The 18,917-nt window shown below is 39.2% G+C and overlaps 2 protein-coding genes across 2 annotated transcripts; both read right to left on the bottom strand.

Moving 5' to 3' along the window:
- Nucleotides 1-380: 380 nt before the first annotated feature.
- On the bottom strand, nucleotides 381-8,159 carry si:zfos-464b6.2. The gene is made up of 2 exons (XM_043216732.1): nucleotides 7,967-8,159; nucleotides 381-2,027 (listed from the first exon to the last, which is right to left on the bottom strand). Exons 1-2 carry the CDS (start codon nucleotides 7,977-7,979, stop codon nucleotides 631-633), a joined length of 1,410 nt encoding a protein of 469 aa, XP_043072667.1. The 5' UTR covers nucleotides 7,980-8,159; the 3' UTR covers nucleotides 381-630.
- A 7,603-nt stretch (nucleotides 8,160-15,762) lies between these two features.
- On the bottom strand, nucleotides 15,763-18,299 carry LOC122362559 (mRNA decay activator protein ZFP36L1). Its single transcript, XM_043264078.1, has 2 exons — nucleotides 18,169-18,299; nucleotides 15,763-17,761 (listed from the first exon to the last, which is right to left on the bottom strand). Exons 1-2 carry the CDS (start codon nucleotides 18,220-18,222, stop codon nucleotides 16,742-16,744), a joined length of 1,074 nt encoding a protein of 357 aa, XP_043120013.1. The 5' UTR covers nucleotides 18,223-18,299; the 3' UTR covers nucleotides 15,763-16,741.
- Nucleotides 18,300-18,917: the final 618 nt, after the last annotated feature.

Here is an 18,917-nt window from a genome sequence, read left to right on the forward strand (position 1 = left end):
CTGCATATTCCCACTCCATTTCGGGAAGAGGGTGTCACATATAGTGACTACTTTTCTCTGCATTGCAAATCTACAGCAATAAACAGATGGTAGAAGCAAAATAAGTGAGCAAGAGCACCAGTGTTCAGCTTCATATATGGGAAGCCAATTGCACTGAAAGTGTGACAAGACATTGTTGAGCTGCTTGAGAGCGAAGAAAATTGAGGACAGTGACAACTGCTGAGGGCACAGACTAGCAATGCACGGCTCTCAATCAACCCCCAAATATGATGTAACGCTGCATGAGAATCTAAACTGCAGGGCCAGTGAGACTGATTTAGTTTAAAGGTGATTAAAAAAAAAATTATTAGGTGGATTTTAAACATTGTAGGATGTAATAATTTGTGCAATGCTCTTTATTTTCACCCACTCCAATGAAGCACACTTCTATTGATTATTACAGAACTGAGCAACACAATTTATAAATGTACTATGAATGATTTCCAGTGTTCCAGTGTCTACCTGCAGTTTATATTAGCTTTGCAAAATAGTTATTATAAACCCTAAAGCCCTGAGAACATTAAAAGATCAGCCCCACACAGTCCTTCATTACTAATATTTGAGCATAGAAAAGCTATGAATATTTACATCCTAGCCCTCGATGAATCCACAGGCCTGTAGAACTTTAGTCACAGCCGGTATAAGATCATTGGCATAGTTCCAGTGATGATCATCTTTTACAAGCTTTGTGTCGGCTGGGTACGTAAAGTTTTTAAAGTGGTAAATGCGAGCGATGGAGTTGTCGACCCGGACCGTGCTCTTTCCATTCACACTGTCCAGCAGGCCATGGACAGTGGTCTTCAGAACCAGCCGAGGATTTACTATAATCTTATAATTGTTGAAAGTATTAGGGAGGTTGGGTACTCGATTGATATAATTTAAAATATTCGATCCTTGTATGTTTTTCCACTTGTCTTGCCCATAATCCGCATGACCCTCTGCATTGAAAGGGAACACGTTATTTTCAAACTCAAAGCCTATATCAGAACCGTACTTGGTCTCAAGCTCAGGTAACAGCTCCTTCCAGGTTTTCACTTTTAAAGGCAGAATAAATTCATCCAAGTCGTGCAGAGCCACATAGTGACTTTGGTACATGTAACGATAAACACAGTCATTAAGCGCGGGGATTTGGCCAAAGTACTGCAACTGACCTGGCGACCTATTTATATTCCAGCCGCGAGACACTTCAATGTACTTTGTAACTGTCCATGGAATGATCTCTGCAAAACCTTTTTTCTCATAATAGTCCAGAACCTTCTGCGTGCGCTCGTCGCAGTTGGTTTTATATATCGCCACCCTTTGAGCGCCAAGCAGTCTGAACATCTCCATGGCCTGGACTAGATTCAGCACATTCGTGTACTCGTACATGACAGAGATGCAGACCGTGAACTCATACGGGAAGGTTGTTTGAAAGTCTATGTTTCTGATAGGTTTGAAGGACATTATGTTCTCTGTGACACCACTTGCTGTTATTGCAACATGCGTCGGTGTCAGACACGTGCCTCTGATAGTGCACGTGATGGTAGCCGTGCCGTAATCATAGTTAAAGTGGTCAGAATGAATGGAGTATTCAGCCGGTAACCTCACGATCTTCTCGTCGCAGCACATCACGCAGCTGAACGTCGCCTGCTCATGTCGAAGAATGATGGCTATTGTTTTTATCTGTTTCTCTGCGAAACGATGCTCTATGTAAGAGCCGATCACGTAAGTGTTGAGATGGATGACTTTGATCACAGGCCTGTCCTCCACTTGAGCTCCACAGGCCTTTGCAGATAGAGGACTGGTGGATGTGTTGATGTGTGGTGTTAAATCAAAGAAGGTAAGATGAATTGGCAGGGCAGAGTCTTCACGCTTGATATACGGTTCTTTAAATGAATCTTGTATATAAATGAAGAGGATAAAGAAAAACCCAAACAATAAGCCAAACAAATAAAAGATCTTCAATGCAGTGCTGCTCTTCTTAGATGGCTTTGCTTCTGATTCACTCTCTATTGAAAGAAAAAAAGAACACAAATTGTATGGTTGTTTCTATTAAAGCAAGAGAATTGAGAGTTTAATTGCAATTTAATTTAATTACATTCATGTGAAGGCTTACTTAATCCATTTGTGTTATTTTTTGTTGAATTGACTTTGCATTTTTGTAGTTCCAAGCATGCTTTGTAAAAGAATGAATTGGGAGAATAAAGTTGCATCCGTCTACTACTACCTTAAATATAGCTTGCAAAAAACAGTACACAGTATACTGATTCATATATAACACATTTGATGTTTTAACCCTGTTGGTGGAATTATCATTAGATTTCTTACCCATCAAGAATGTCTCTGTTACATATGTAACCCTTGTTCCCTGAAGGGAGACGTCATGTTGAATGACTGATGAATTGGGATCAATTCAAGACCAATCTACTTCAAGTGTATTAAAATGAGCCAATGAACATTGGCATGCGCTAATCATATCCAGCCACAGCTGATGACAACACGAGTATAAATGAGCAGCGGGTGCAGCGCATATTCAGGTTTTTGCTAAGGAGCCAAGCCAGTGACCCCGCCGTTCAGCAGAGGTACCATGCCGACGGGACGTGATGTCTCCTTTCCCTTCTTCAGGGAATGAGGGTTGCATACGTAAACAAGACGTTCGCTTTCAGTTGGTCACTAAGAGTCACGTCAGATGACCGACGAATTGGGATCCCTGCCTCTTCCAGTGTCCTGTGGGAGCCTCCCAAGCCCCCTCAGTCTATCAGCATAGGCCGGGGTTCTACCACAAAAAGCCAGCTGCTATTGTTAGTACTACCCATTCAGTGAGACTGGAACATTAGGGAATGTCCCACGTTCTAGTAAACAGGGAAGTGCGAAAGTCTCGGAACATATACTCATATGAACAGTATTTCAGTGCATATGGAAAATTATGATTGAACCCTCTTAGGTTGGCAGACGGTCTGAAGGGGAAATACGGGGCTCTGAAGCTAAACTGTGGAAATACACACATGAAGCCCTCTTGGGTACTTCACATTGCTCCCAGCCCTCTACCGGTTGTCACGGATTCTTGGCATCTTTGTGCTCAGATGAGACAGAGCAAAGCTAGGGCTAGGTCTGCCTCCTCCAGGGGCAACGCTTGAAGATTCATCACCTGACCTCTAAACGGAGTGGTGGGAACCTTGGGCATGTAGCTAAGCTGCAGCCTCAGTGTTACCTGGGAATCTGTCAGACACAACAGGCTGAGGTGCAGTAGCACCAAGTCCCTGTATTTGCACAACTGAGCTAGGATGCTTCTAGTCGTCCAGGTAGTTGAGAACACAAACACCCTGTTCTCTCAGTGGAGCAAGGGCAGCCTCCGTGACTTTTGTGAAGACACGGGGTGACAGGGAGCCCGAAGGGTTCTGCGTTCCAGCAGAGGTGAGGTGGGTAGTCTGTTGGTTCATACTACCAGCCTACCTATTGCTGCTCACTGTCCAGAGAGGAGAGTGAGTGTGATACGGGACTGGCCTGTCCACAACCCCTCATCTTCTCTGGGGTCCCGGAGATTGGAAAAAAAATGCTCCTCTGTTGAGATTTTTGGATTTTCCACATGGTCCTCCTCCGGGTTGGAAAAATGGTTTTGAATTTGTTTTTTGTTTTTTTTTATGTTGATATAAAGTGGTTGCATACTGTTAAAACTGAGGTAGTGCAATTTTTTTATTTTAAAAAGGATTTATTGATGTACTTTTTTATTGTTTCATTGATCCACATTTTAAAACATTAAATAAATTTGTCAATTTGGTAACACTTAAAGTACTAACATAAACAGTAAACAATACAATTCTTACAGTATTTATTAATCTGTTAACGTTAGTTCATAAAAATAGTGCATTAATGTTCACAAACATGATTTTAACAATGCATTAATAAAGGCTTAAATTAGCGTTAACTAAGATTAATAAATGCTGTACATGTATTATTGATATTAGCATTTTATATTTGTGGTTATGATTTAAAGAGATATAGCTACAGCTGGAAACCAACAATATTTTTTTTAAACCCTGGTAGGATGATCTGACATGTAGGAGAAGTTGTCAGGACAATGGCTCTGCGTCATCATTATCATCATCATCAACCTATTGGCTGAATTCTTTCTGTTGGCCAAATAAAAAGGTAAAAGGAGTGTAGCTTCTGTGAGTGTGCAACCAATAGAGACAGTAACCATATTTCAACACCAGTGGCATGACAAAACCAGCCCCTGCAGTCAAAAAAAACAGAAACCATAGAAATTCAAATGGTTTCCACTAAAAATACCATTACAAACTATTTAAACCATTTTAAAAAATGGCATTATGTAGTGTTTTAAGAAATATTCCATTAGCTTTTATTGGACTTAACAAGCCATCAATAGAAGACGACCAATTACCATTATATACCCACAAGGTCCATTACAGTTTCCATTAAAACCAATGCAAGTCCCATTATAAGCAGTAAAACCAAATTTTTTCAGATGTTATCTACTCCTTTGCAGCAGGGATTTTACTGAGTAAACCACATTTCTCATATCATATCATAAATTAGGCCTACCTCACAGACGGTTTTAATGGCGACAACATAAACAAACGTTATTATGCATGTGGCCCTAACTTAACTTCGGGTAGACTTCCAAATAGAATCAATAACAACAGCTTGAGTCCCTGCTGCGTAAATATGATTTACTGCGTAAATCGTAAGCATTTATTGAAAATGCAAATTCATTCATGCCAGCGGGAGGTGCTTTAAAGCAAGAGAAACAAGTATTGCTAAATTAGCATGTTTCTTAAATATCTGCGAACATATAACATTTTTATGCTTTAGGATGGTCAAAATCCTACATACAGCACCTTTAATGTAAATGACAACTAAAATATTTCAGTTGACTCAAAACGGTGTTTTTATGTGTAGATAAATGGACACAATGTGCACATTTTAAAGGCTGGATAATGAGGTAATGACTTGGAAAATGAAAAGTATTAATACCGTTAGTATATTTCGTAAGTAAGGTTTAAGCATGCCAATATTATGATTTAGAACGGTCTTATTTCAATAAAATATACAATGCAGTATTATTACACCATATCTCTTACATTACTGGTAAAAATTGTGGTAGTATAATTTAGCAATTATCTTAAAGTTAATAACTAGTATAATCAAGAATATGCTATCGAGTACGTACTGATGTTTTTTATGAGGCATCATGGAGGTTACTAACGAATGTGGAAATAATGTGATAGATTTCTGCTATGATTAGGTTTAGAAATGTCCATTTGAAAAAGTACCTGATTAAAGAGCATAGTCATGATTGCTCTGTGTTTGTCCCTGGACTTTTACGCTGAAATGTTTCTCTGTTTCGGTGTTTCCGTCTTCACCCACCGTTTCCCTTGTTTGTTACTATAACTGCTGTCCTTGTTACCTCGTTTAACCCTGCTGTCCGTATTTAAGTGGTGTGCTTTTCTTTTCAGTTTGCTGGTCGTTATACTTTGAAGCGTTACAGAACGAACAGAACGTAATCAAACGGTTAAACTTGCACATTTGAATAATATGGGTGAGGTATGCCTGATGATACATTCTCTAACTGACTCATGCACTTTGAGCTTTTATCGACCTCGTGGCTCTTTGTTCTGTGAGCGTCATGGAGGATGTTCATCCCCTCTTCAGGTCAAGCCACGGCTGGTTTTCCACGGTCTTTGACTTCAGCTCTGGTTATGGTAGCATCATCTATTAATCTGGCAGCTCCGCCATGGTGCTTTTCAGATCCGCTTTGTCTGAGTATTTTGTTATCTTTGTGATTAAAGTGGTTTGCAAATGGATTCTCTCTCTCTGCCTGATCTCCTCGTACGCTTTGTACAGTGTAAAACTAGATTTCCAACTTCTTCTATGATAACATATACATAACCGCATAATACACAGATAGAATAAAATTTACTACAGCATTTTTCTTGACTACTATGAAACACATCTGTCACAGTTACACTAACACTTTAGACTAACGCTCGCAGATGTCTTACTTACACAGTAACTACACATAACGGGGGGGAATGTTTGCAAAGTTGTTACCAATTGACTGTAATACAAAGTTAAATACAAGGTCCAAAGACCCTGCTTTTTTTAATTAACTAAGCTTTAACCAAACCTTTCCAAGAATATAGCGAGAATGCAAAAAAACAACACCTGTGGATTAAACCTCTTCAGCCCTGTTGCACATTTTTACACAATTAGTAATAGCTGAATTTTTAAAAAAAGCTCCCCACCCACAAACATTACTTTAAACAAATAATCCCTTTGTACAGACGACCCTCTAAATGTTAAAACATGGTGTTTTTTTAATTGTATTTGTCCATAATTTTATTCAAATGGCACGCCTGTGTAATCGGAGATGTCCCTTTCCTCGTTTGAAAGCAAAGAAAGTACGTTTTTTTAGGAAAACATTCCAGGATCTTTCTTCATACAGCGAACTGAAGATTAAAAACACTGTTTCAAAGGGCTCTACACGATTATACACATTTTTACCAAAAATGCTCAGCTCTGCGATGCGAGATGCATTACTCAACCCCGCAGGAAAGATGGTAGAGGCCTTCGAAAGAGATGATTTTATACACATAAAGACTCTTTTCATCAACGTACTCTAATGTTTGTGTTTTTTAATTTAAGGTATTCCTAATTCTGTAAAATTACAAAATGTGCAACAGGGCTGAAGAGGTTTTCTTCACAGTTTTTGACTGTTTTATGGTGGCAGAAACACGATTCATTTACTATGTTACCTTTTCTAGTTAGGCATGAAAGTTTCGTTTCCTTTATGTTAGATTTATTCACTTGTTTTGTGCAATGCATTTTTGTCTAATTGTGATCAAAAGTTAAAGCAGCATCGGAGGGCGAGGACTTTTCTGCTTCCTCGTTTTCTACAGAGACAACTTTGCAAAAGATCTCCACAAATCGTCCGACTCCTGCCCACAACTGATAGGAAAAACTGACTACATGTTTTGAATTGTTTGTGTGTCTGTTTGTTTTTACTGCTCTTGGCTGTAAGCTATTTTTTCTCCGTTCTCGTTATGTTCCTGGAAAAGTTTTAAATTTAGTTAAACTTTTATTTTTTGGACCTTGCATTTAACTATACCATGCAGACTGTGGTGCAACTAAAATGGTGCAATCTTACACAATAACTGCACCTAACATAGGTTTACGTCTAGTACATTTTATTCCACTTGCCTTAAACCACATACACAACATACATGCGTATTATGGTTTATACATCATGTCTTTAATCAGGTACGTTTTCAAAACCAAATCACTCATCACATTATTTCCAAATACCTCACATGAAGAAACATTAATGCATGCTTCAGCATATTTTTGAGTAAACTGGTAAAGCGGTATAAAATGGCGATTACTAAATGATACTGCTATAGTTTATTATTTGCACCAGTAATGTAAGAGATACGGTGTAGTGCAGTGCATAGTGTAAAAATATACCGCATCATATCTTGTTATTACAGTAAGACTGATCTAAAGCGAGTTGTTATCCAGTGTGGTCATGCATGCCACATACTCTCAGAAGAGTTACCTTACTTATGAAAACATGCTAACAATATAAATGCATTGCGGGCTGTAAACTAAAAGAAAAGAAAAAGCAGCTTTATCACGCGCTTAACGGTCCGCGCGCTTCCGGCTTTCATAAGAAACATGAACTTACTGCCGCCAATTATATATATATATATATATATATATATATATATATATATATATATATATATATATATATATATATATATATATATATGTATATGTGTGTATGTGTATAAAAAGAATGAAAAGAGAACCGAAAGTAAGCTATTTAGGCAAAAAAAAAAAAAAAAACACTTCATGATAGACTCATAAAAGCACACTTAAGTTAAAAAGGAAATCTCAGACATAAGAAACGTTTAAAGATACGCACCTCTAGACAACATCCCGACAAAACTGAGAAGCACGCCTTAAAAATATAACGCTCATAATCCGTGGAGATGCATTTCACTTCATGTGCCATAATAAGTGCGCATGTCCCTGCTGCGTCTGCTTTCTGTGTTTCAGTTTGAGGAGCTGCTGGGCTTGAGCAACAGGCAACGTCGAGGATAGGAAATGTAGAAACGATGGGCAGACGAGGTCCAGGCTACTGAAAGATCAGGCGGCTCAAAAAGTCATGCATGCCTTTCTTCTGTGATTATTATACGGGAAAAAATAATCAAACAGCGACTTTTTGAGCTTCCAGTGCGTATTCCAGGGATAACAGAGATGGGCTGTAACACTAATAAATAAATAGTGTGCTGAATACAGAAATGGATGTATAGGATTGTTTGAATAGGCGTGCACAAACATGTGCAGATGTGTTATTTACAAACTGTCCAGGGCTTATTTGGGCTTTATGTGACGGATAGTGTGTGATTAGAAAGTTTTCATGGTTGAGGCTCAATGTGGGAAAACCCTGCTGGTGTGTGGTGGTCAGTCAGAGCCGGATGGGTTTTTACCTTCTTCTTCTGGAGAGGTGCAGATCTAGAGAGGGAGGTGCTCCCTGAATCCAGAGTATTACTTTAAAAAGTGTTTCTGTGATTTTTTTTTGTTAAACCTTAAACACGGCGGTTATTAGCCGGCCCGTAGAACAGCGATTGCTATTGTCCGATTTGAGGTTAAAGCAAGCTATAAAATTCTTGGTGTTTTTAAAGATTATCTTTATATAAAGTTGCCGGTTAAATGTTAAACGGAAAAGTCTTCGGCTTTGCGTATCTCCTGAAATTTAAAACGATTGATTTCGTAAGGTTTACTGTTTAGAAAGTGTGATCATTATAAGATATTTTTACAATATTGTAGACTTTCTTTCTTTTTTCTTTTTTTTTAAGTATGCTACCACTATTTAAAGTATTTCATTAAATTTTGTTAATGTTAGTGCAAAGATAGATGTAGGCCTAGTCGGTCACTGGACAATTTTGAGTTCACCTTTTTTTTTTTACAGTGTAGAAATAAATAAAAGAAATAAATATAGAAATATAATAATAATAATAATAATAATAATAATAATAATATACTGTAAAAAAACAAAAAAAACAAGTTTTTAAACTTGAAATAACCTGTTTTTTAATTTTTTTTTTTTTTTTTGTTCAGTCTACTAAAATATTTTGGTTGTCACTAAACTTAACATTAAGTAACAAAGATTTAATGTTGGCTCAACTGCCCAGTTTTGCAGGATGCAGGAGTCTGCACCAAACAGAAGATTTTCAAGATTTGTTGCATTTTATGATATCTGCATCAGCTGATCATATTCCAAACAACGCAACCAGTTTGTGTTGGACGTCCCATTATCTTAAATTTCACACAGCGTCAGTTCTGACAACTTTTTGATTTAGTTTCAATCTTTTGACTAAAATGCCGTATCATTTCCGTCATATTTTTGTCATTTGAATTGTTTTAGTTGACTAATAATGCGATGAATTTATTTGACTAAAATCTACTCATTCTTATTCAACTGAAACGCATTAAGCATCGCACAATTATAAGTTGAATAGATGACTGTCATAACTGTCATAACTGTGTGGGTATTTTGGCAATTCACGTGCGACATTGAATGTGCCAGATATTGTCTTTAGTCTCTCCTTCCTTTGATTCGTGACTGCAGCTCGTCGTCTTAGAATCTGCTCTCTCAGCTGCAGGTAGCACAAAATGCTGAAGCTAGACTGTTAGAAGGAAGTGGTCCAGGCTTCCTGTTGATTACAGGTCTTTAAATGTCTACATGGCTGTGTCTGTTACACAGAGAAACAAAAAAAAGGAAGAAAGTCGGGTCTACTTTAAATAATAAGGCAACTTAATGCAAATGCTTTTTTGAGTAAATTCAGCAAACAGGATCCGAAGTCCACCCAACTTAAAAAACTGTGTTAGCACAAGTTGGCACAACACAAATAGTCATGTTTACCTAATATTTTTTGATTTAATGAACATAAATAAGCCTAGTATCTATAGACCTATACTAATTTCTTATATGTTACTTGAAGAGTAAATAAAAGACAGACCGTAACAGTGTAACGTTTATGGATTGAGTGTAATTCTGTTTTCCTGTTCCTACGTTTCCTTTTATGGGTATGTTCCTGTTTGTGTTAACTCATTTGTTCGTTTGCATTAATCATCGTTAAATCCTTACACCTCATCAGCACGTGTATCTAAGCTGTTGCCTGAGTTCAGCTCAACATCAGTCGTTATGTATGTCACACTTCTTCCTGTTCCTTCCTGTTCGGAGTTTATTGTATTCCTGTGGATTACAAAGAACTTGAGACTTTATTTTTGATATTCCTGAGTTCTCTTCATCGAGCCTGGACCTACCATAACAAACAGGGGTCAAATATTTTATTTTATTATATATATATATATATATAATATGTATATATATATATATATATATATATATATATATATATATATATATATATATATATATATATATATATGTATATATATATATATATATATATATATATATATATATATATAATATGTGTGTATATGTCTGTACTTTTCGTAAAAGTTCGTAGAAAGTTCAATTAATCGGGTTGTGCTATAATGTGAAATATCAACCAATGTTTATATATTTTACGTTTATGCATTCAAAAAATACACTAAATTAATGGCTATATTCAATATAAAGCTGTAAATACTGAAATATTTAGAAGCACACTAATAAATCAGTTCACCCGACTTACTTATAGTCTTTATTTCCTCTCCAAATGAATGTGTTCTCTTTCTTCAGAGTTTCTGAAGGAGCGTTGTGCGTTCTTTAGGGATGTGTTAAACTTCCTCAGGAAGTTATTAGTTTTTGAAACTCGGGGCGCTTAGCCGAAGGAGCAGAGGTTTTAAAGTCTGCACGCGCGCAGGAATCCTCAGCTTCAGTGCAAACTAACATTTCTCAGTACGCTCAACAAAATACCGTCGGAACAAATGAGTTGAATCAACTTAATATAATGCACGTACACTTCCAATCAAAATATCTGTCCGATTTGATGCTTTATGTTTACTGGGAGAACTTTTAGCAAGCTGGCATCTTTTTTTTGTTGCATTGCAGCAGTACTGCTCTAGTAGACCTAGAAGATCATCACAGAGCTTTCTTTTGGATGTTCCCAGATCTGTGGCAGTCTCTGGGATAGTCTTCCATTAGATCCCGTGCTCTCCGTGGCGTTCGGCTTTTGGGCCACTGAGCAGTGATGGATACTGGCGCGTATTGTCCGTTTTACAAAATATATCTGTGCTAATTTTATTAATGTGTTCACTTTTTGGCGTGTAAAGCAGCTGGTGTTATTGTAAATGCGCTATATAAATAAATGTTGACTGATGAAATTGATCGCTTGATACTGGTATTGTTTCATCATAAAGAGAAAAAAATATCCCTCCAGTGCGATATTTATTAGCTTGCTGTTGGGTCTGGATGCCCCTTTAAGGTTCTTTACCGCCGAAGTCACTCTTGTTCAAATAAAGACACGACAATTTGTTCAGTTTAAGAGCTCGCAAGTGGCGTCTTCAGTTGCAAGCGAGAGCAAAACCGTCCAGTCTGCTTTGGTTTACATCTCCTAAAGCCCCACCAGAAAACCTCCTTTTTATCGTGAAAAGATAAGAAAACACACCGTGTTACAAAGTGGAGCGTCGCATCATCGTAGCGTGATTCGTCCAAGGTTGAGTTCTGAGATTAAGACCGTCTTCCCAAAACCTGCGAGAAAGCGGCCTTGGTGCGCGATAAGAGTCCAAGATATGAGAGAACGAGCAATCCTTGAAGATATGCACACACATCTGCTCTGGAAATTTCCATCATGCAGTCACTTAATGTCAACATTAAATCATAGAAAATCATGTTTCATCTAACACTTGCATATCCGTGTCTTATAACGCGAGACTAAATGATCTCACAGATCCATTATCTTGCTGCCACCACTTTTGTTTAGACCAGTTAGGTCCAAGATATAGACTCAATATCCTAAGTAACGCATCTTTGACTAGGTATCTAACAGCAGCATGCAATTGATCATATACACACTTCACAAACTCTACTCAGTAATGCATAACTGCACGCTGTCGCGCTTTTAGACACCTTGCAGCAGGACGTGTGACTTCTTGTTTTTACGTTCTACCAGAAAACAAGAGAGCCGTAAATGAAATGCATCCGTCCTCCCACATGAAAAAAAACCCAACAAACCCCTCCCCCATCTGCATGTGAACGGTCATTCCGACATTAACGAAGGTGACTCGTTAAAATGATTCATTAAACTGCTGTTTGTGCATTCGTGCAGACGGAGGAAAATACGCAGTGCGTGTTTTCTGGTCTGTGGTCGGTTTTATAGTTTGAACACGCGTAGCGGACATCGGCTTGGCTTGTCGCTTCTGCGAGGTCATCGTCGTGGGTTGACTTACCTGGTCAGGGGTTAGTTAGCTTGGCATGCTGAGCGGCTGCTGTTCTTTCTAATGAGACCTTTCAGCTCTCTGGGTTAACTACACTACGCTCGGCTCAAGATGCTAAGTAAAGCATTCTCACACTGAAAGCTTCTCTCAGCAGCCCGTTAAACTCACATCAAACCACCTCGAGCCTTTAAGGTGGTGGGTTATAATCCAGTTATCACATGCACAAACCACAAGAGGTAGCGCAGAAAAGATGTGAAAGTTGCTTTTGCGAGGGCCGCGCTCTTCCTCTTGCATCAGAAATCTGTTTTTTTTTTTTAACGCATCTGAACCTCTTTTCATTTTCAGCGCATCCTCACCTTCCTTCTCTGCATCACGCCGTATCTTTGGCGCATTCCCGCTGTCAGCCATTATTAATTAATTTTTGCTTCGTGTAAAGAGTTCGCCTCTGGAATGATTTGGCCTCGAACGTCTTTCCAGTTATTTTGCCAAAATAACTCCTGATTGAGGAGGGCCAGATCTAGTTTTCACAACCCTGATTTAGGAGTTTACATGAGTGATTTCGTAAGGGGAAGTCACACACACACACACACACACACACACACACACACAATCCAGAACATGAACAGGAAGTTGTCATTTTGCATTCATTCCAACTGAATGTTCTCTGATATCTTTGGCCATCTGCATACTTGAGTGCATACGGAAAAAAAAGAACGATTGAACCGAAACTCTCCACACCTCTTCCTTCCTCCTTTTTTTTGCATTTGTGCATAATAGTAGATGATCTCAACGTGCAATTGTTGACATGTATAGTCATATTATAGTCATGTATAGTCGACCATGTACATTTTGTCTGATATCCAAAAGCCTTCGACAACAGTTTTGTCGTTTTTTTTGGTACCCAAAACGGAGTCAAAGAAAAGACGCCATTTTGATGAAGTTTACAAAAGTGATTTTATATACACTAAAAGCACATTGAATTCAGGTAGTCTCTTTTCAAATAACTTTTGTAGAAATAAAATGTCAAAATACGTGTGAAATGATTCGTGTGGTCATTCGCTGTAAGGGTCCTTGCACTTGAGTTCTAAAACAGTTTGTTCCTAATCACCAGCAGCTGTTTCCTGTTAAAAGCGATCACTCACTCTGTTGAGCAGCGTTATCATTTAATGGTGTTTGTCTTAAAGGAATAGTTCACCCAAAAATTGATATCCTGTCATGGTTTACTCATCCTCGAGTAGTTCCAAACCTGTATGAATTTCTGTGTTCTGCTGATTTTTTTTAAATAGTTTGTAAGCAGGCTGTTTTGGTCACTATTGACTTCCATAGTATTTTTTTTATGGATGTCAATGGTGACTGAAACGGCCTGCTTACAAACTCTTTAAAACGTCTTTCTTTGCGTTCAGCAAAAGAAAATTCATACAGGTTTGGAACTACTAGAAATTATTCCTTTATTTATTCCTATTTAATTATTCCTCACTATATGTCTCACACTCGTAAGTTTTATTATGACCACAGTACTTGCACACACTATTTTTAAGATTTATTTATGTCATTATCCATCCATAATCATTATCCGGAAATGCTCCCCCTGCCGTCAGTGTTTTTCAGCATTTTAGCAGCAACATGAGGCACATTTTACATAAAGCCGCTTTGAAAATGTTTAACGAAAAAACGCTATACACAATATCCATACCATACGCATTTTACTTAATGAATGTTAAATCGTGCATAACGTGAGAGTGAATATTAGTGAAATGAACCAGAAACTGCTCTGAAGAGAAAAGATCTATTCATATTATACTTTTAGTCAAAGCACTGAAATCTTCAAGAGTCTTCATAGAAGACTGAGCTCCCAGAGGAAGACAGAGTTCATCTGACAGGAAACTGTCATTAGCCAGCAGCTTGTTAAAGCAGAGAAGAACTGAGAGATATTTGTCTCTGCTTAAAATTCTGCTGACCTCGTGCGGTCAGAAAAGAGAGCTGCATCATTTGTAAGACGGATGCAAGATATCCCGTGTTTGTACTGATATAAATACATGTCTATATACACACATACATATATACATATACATATATATATATATATATATATATATATATATATATATATATATATATATATATATATATATATATATATATATTTTAAGTGTGAAAGGTGAACTAAACAATATTTTTATACTGAATATGACACAACCCCTCTGTAAACCCTCCTGAAAAAAATTATCTTTAAAGATATGTACTGCAATCTGCAGATGCAAGCAGATAAAGTACAATAAAACACGCTCAAATTTGTATTTTGGATCTTTTTATTTACACTACTCTGAAATATTTATTGAAAGCTAAAATTGTGGAAGCTAAGAAGCCCGAAACCGACCTATGCGTGTAAGAAAAAGCTTCAATTGAGCTCGAAAGCAATAATAACTTTCCGACTTTATCTTTCCTTAACCACAAGGTGGCAGTAGCTGCAAACTAAGTCTGTGGCACGAGTTGCCCTTGAAAGCCCTTTAACTGAGACAAAGTGGATGTTAAAGCCTAAAAACATAATAAGAACTAAAAGCAAACGGCAGAGCGTTTGGGGGTGTTAAAAAAGAGGGATTGCTGTAGCGGTTGTCAGACTGCGGTGAATCTGAGCTAGGAGCGTAAACAGTGAAATCATGTCGTGGTTTCTCAGGTTTCTGCTGCGTTTTAGCATAAGTGATTCAACTGTCCAGATGAACACCCCCACCTTCCCAGGCTTCTCAGCTGCGTGTGTGGAGCCAGCAGTGTCTGGTAAGCTGTTTCGAAGACCTACCGCTCTGCAATAGACTTGCAAATCACTCCTCCCTTCTGCCACTCCATTAGCATACAGATGTTGTTAAGAAAAGGAGAGTGGCCTCACAATGGAGTCCTGATGTGAGAAATGCCCCTGCATTTCATTTACTGCCCAGCCTTGTCTCAATAAAAGGCAGCGAGACCTTTGGCTATTGTCCATGACCGTGTGTGACAGTGGGATGTTTCTTAGTCGTCCATGCACAAATGCTGGAACAATGAGCAAAGCAGCACACAAAAGCCTTCATCTGTTCCCTTGTCCTTTGTGTGTGTTTTCAGCTTGAATAATTAAAAGAGCTGTCAAGTATGCATTTTTCTTTCTTTCTAGAAGGCAGATGGAAGGAGTAGCGTTCAAGCGTGTTTGTGTCGTGTTTAAAATTAAATGCGAGCGGAGGGCTTCACATGCAACTACTTGTAATGAGCGATGCTTGAGAAGTTTCGCCAGAAGTGAGCAAATGGCCACACACCAACATTCACGTTAGAAGAGAAGCAAAGGAATGAGGCGAATGGATCTTCTTTTTTTTTTACCCCTTCAATCTTTATTTTAAAACAATATATTATAATGAAAATGGGCATTGCCATCCCACGGAATGTAAACAGTTCATTTAAATTATATATAAACAAACACGAAACGAAAGCACAACACAATATACAGTTTTCCCACTTCGAAAAAACAAAATAAATAGGTTTTAAGTTAACAAAAGGCAAAAGCGTGTCTTGTCACAAGGCAAAAAGATGAGAAACGCAACAATAAAATACAACCTACGAACATCGGAACTCACAGTTCGTGTTATTACTTGCAAATGACATGTTTCGCCTCTCAGAGTGCAAAAGACGAAAGCCATGGTATAACTTGACTTCTTTCTGGTACATTGTCACTTTCACATTCACGTTGGCTTGCATATGAACATCTTTGTGGATATCTCTGACTGCTATTACTTACAAAGAATGCGGAGTGTGTCAATAGCACTTTAAAACGATCCTGAGATTCCAACTTTGAGACTCTGTGCAGCTGGTTTCCATTAATTAAAGCTAAAAGATATAGCTCGTGCAAAGCAGACAAACGGGCTCAAAGAAACAAACAAAAAGCCTTATCTACATTGTTCCTTCTTCCAAATGCATATAAAAAGAAAACAACCAATGCATATTACAACAAAAGCAATAAATAGGTTCTTAGACTGGACTATGGTTAAAACTACTCGGTAATACTGTCCGTTTAAAAATGCCTTAACTAAAGGCTACAGTATGTTCAGGGAGCGGGTTAGACGTTACACTAGAAGTATATACTCTAAGTTGCTCGGCTTTGGTTAGACTACAGTTGGGCGGCTTGGGAAGGTTGGTCCTGCAGACAAAACACCGCAGAGAACGAATAAACCTAAAGTGAAGTTCCCACTGCAGCTTCAGACTCTGGTATACAACAGTATACATCGCGTTCATCACATTTGCAGAGAAACGTCTGCTTGGGCGAGCATGCAATATGCACAGGTAAAGGTTTCTAGTCGTCTGAGACAGACAGGCGGCTGAAGATAGGCAGTCGTCGGCCCTCGATGCCAGGAGAGTCGCAACCGCTCAGGCTGCTGGAGCTGGTGTAGCCGTCCTGATCGGAGAGAGAGTCCGCCGAGGCGCTCCGCTGCAGCGCATACGCCAGGTTCTGCACGCTCTCCGAGTCGCTGATGGCGTAGAAGCTCCCACCGCCACCCAGGTCTGCGAAGGGGTGGCTGTGCTTCAAAGTCCCCGGTTCGGGGAACAGCGGGGACAGCAGGTCGGGACTCCCGGTGGACGGTGGCGGAGACACGGACGAAGATCTGGAGAAGGCCAGGGCATCGGGAACGGCGTGGAAACCGCCGAGGGATTGGGTTTGCGAGGAGAAGCCGCTGAAGCTGACGCTCTGGCGGAGCTGCGGTCGCTCTCGGATGCTCTTGGCGTTCTCCGAAAGGCCGTTCTGCTCATCTGCGTTGTGTATGAAGTGACAGCGAGCGCCGTAGGGACAGAAGCCGATGGTGTGGAAGGTGCGGCACGGCTCGGTCTTGTACTTGGGGTGTCTGTTGAGGCCTCTGAGCTCCTCCATCCCGTGAGCGAACTGGCATTTGGTGCCGTATTTGCAGGTGCCGCTTTCCTCGTAGGTGCGGCAGAGCTCTGTCTTGTAGCGGGTGGACATCGGCGCCGTAGAGCTCATTGCAAGCGCCTTGGGGCAGGTCAAGGAGCTGTTGCTGATGCTGAGACCCGGCGGCGGCGGGAGAGGGCTGGCCATCGAGGTCTCGCAGGCCACATGGCCCTCGATCATGCTCACGGACCGGTCTACTCTGAAGGGAATCTGGTTCAGGGAGGAACGCGGCAGCTGCTGCTTCTTCTCGTGGCTCCAGTGCTGGCTGATGGCCGGCAGGGGCCAGGGGCTGCTGTCGTTGCTGTTGAATTTAGAGTTGGGAAGAGTCACGGGGCACAGGGAATGCCTGCGCTGGAATCCCACCACACGCTGCTTCTGTGTGGCTTCTGCCAGATCAATACCGCGGAAACTCTGGGAACGGAGAAAGAGAGAGACCTCAGTACACTGTGTGGAGCACGAGTTTCAACGAAGCAAGAAAGCATCTACAGAAATGCATGTGAAACACAAACTGAACACGCAACCTTTCGAAAGCAGAGAAATGTCTTTATAGTTATATTTTTAGAATGTTCTTCAAAATAGTTGTTTTTGCAATTGTTCACTGAAAGGTTCTTTTGGGAACCAAAAATGTCTATTTTATGGCTTCACTGCACACCTTTGTTTTTAAGAGTTCCAAAGCAACAGTTTATTTGGATTGCATTGCATGTATAAAAAAAAGTTAAGTGTATTAGAGTGAACCATTGCTTTAAACTAACTTGATTCCTGTGTAATTGCATGAGCAAGTTCCAGAAAGTTTCAGAAAACAAAACTCGTGTTCTTACCTTGCAGAATTCATCATCCAACTCGAGGAAGGGTGTGAGGAAATTTGATGGCATTTTAAGATGCCTGGCTGTGATTCTTTATGTGCAGTTGAGGATGTGTTGAACTGCTCAATGACTGAGGTCAAGCTCTGCTTCTGTTACAACCCCACTGTTGGAATCTCATTTTATAAGCAGAAACTTCTAACCCCGCCCACCCTTTGAAGAGGCGTGTTTTAGTGCCAGGTTCACACCCTCTCGAGAGTGAGAAAAGTTTGCTTGTGTCCTGTGTAGGGTTTCACAGAGAGCCAGCGCAAACTTTAATCCAACTTGGATCATCGAGGTGAACTCAAAATCATTATAAAACAGCTAGAGAGTAAAATAGCTATAAACATGGCTAACTACAAGTGTGTGTGTGTGTGTGTTTAACAGGTTTACAGAAAAACAAACTTATTTTTGTTTCAGCATTTCTCATTTTAGTTTAAGGTTGATGAAGTAAAATGAATAGACCTTAAAAGAAACTAAATAATTGAAAAAAAGACAAAATCACTACAAAAAAGCATATAACAGCAAAAGCAAATTAAAAATAAACTATAGCAGTAGTTTTACTCATATCTTGCTAATGTTCTTTTTGTAGAATTAGTTTACTAAACTATACTTAACCATTTGTATCAGAGCTATAAAACATAATTTATCGGCCTTGAATGAACTCAAGCTAGCCATTGATTGAAGCCCTCCCAAAAAATAAAAAGCTACTTTAATATTTTGCATTG

Source organism: Puntigrus tetrazona, chromosome 18, assembly GCF_018831695.1.
Source record: "Puntigrus tetrazona isolate hp1 chromosome 18, ASM1883169v1, whole genome shotgun sequence".
Taxonomy (NCBI): domain Eukaryota; kingdom Metazoa; phylum Chordata; class Actinopteri; order Cypriniformes; family Cyprinidae; genus Puntigrus; species Puntigrus tetrazona.

Coding starts and splice junctions, on each gene's coding strand:
- LOC122362559 (XM_043264078.1), bottom strand. CDS start 18,222: ATGCCATCAAATTTCCTCACACCCTTCCTCGAGTTGGATGATGAATTC. Junction 17,762..18,168: donor TGGATGATGAATTCTGCAAG/GTAAGAACACGA, acceptor CTCCGTTCCCAG/AGTTTCCGCGGTATTGATCT.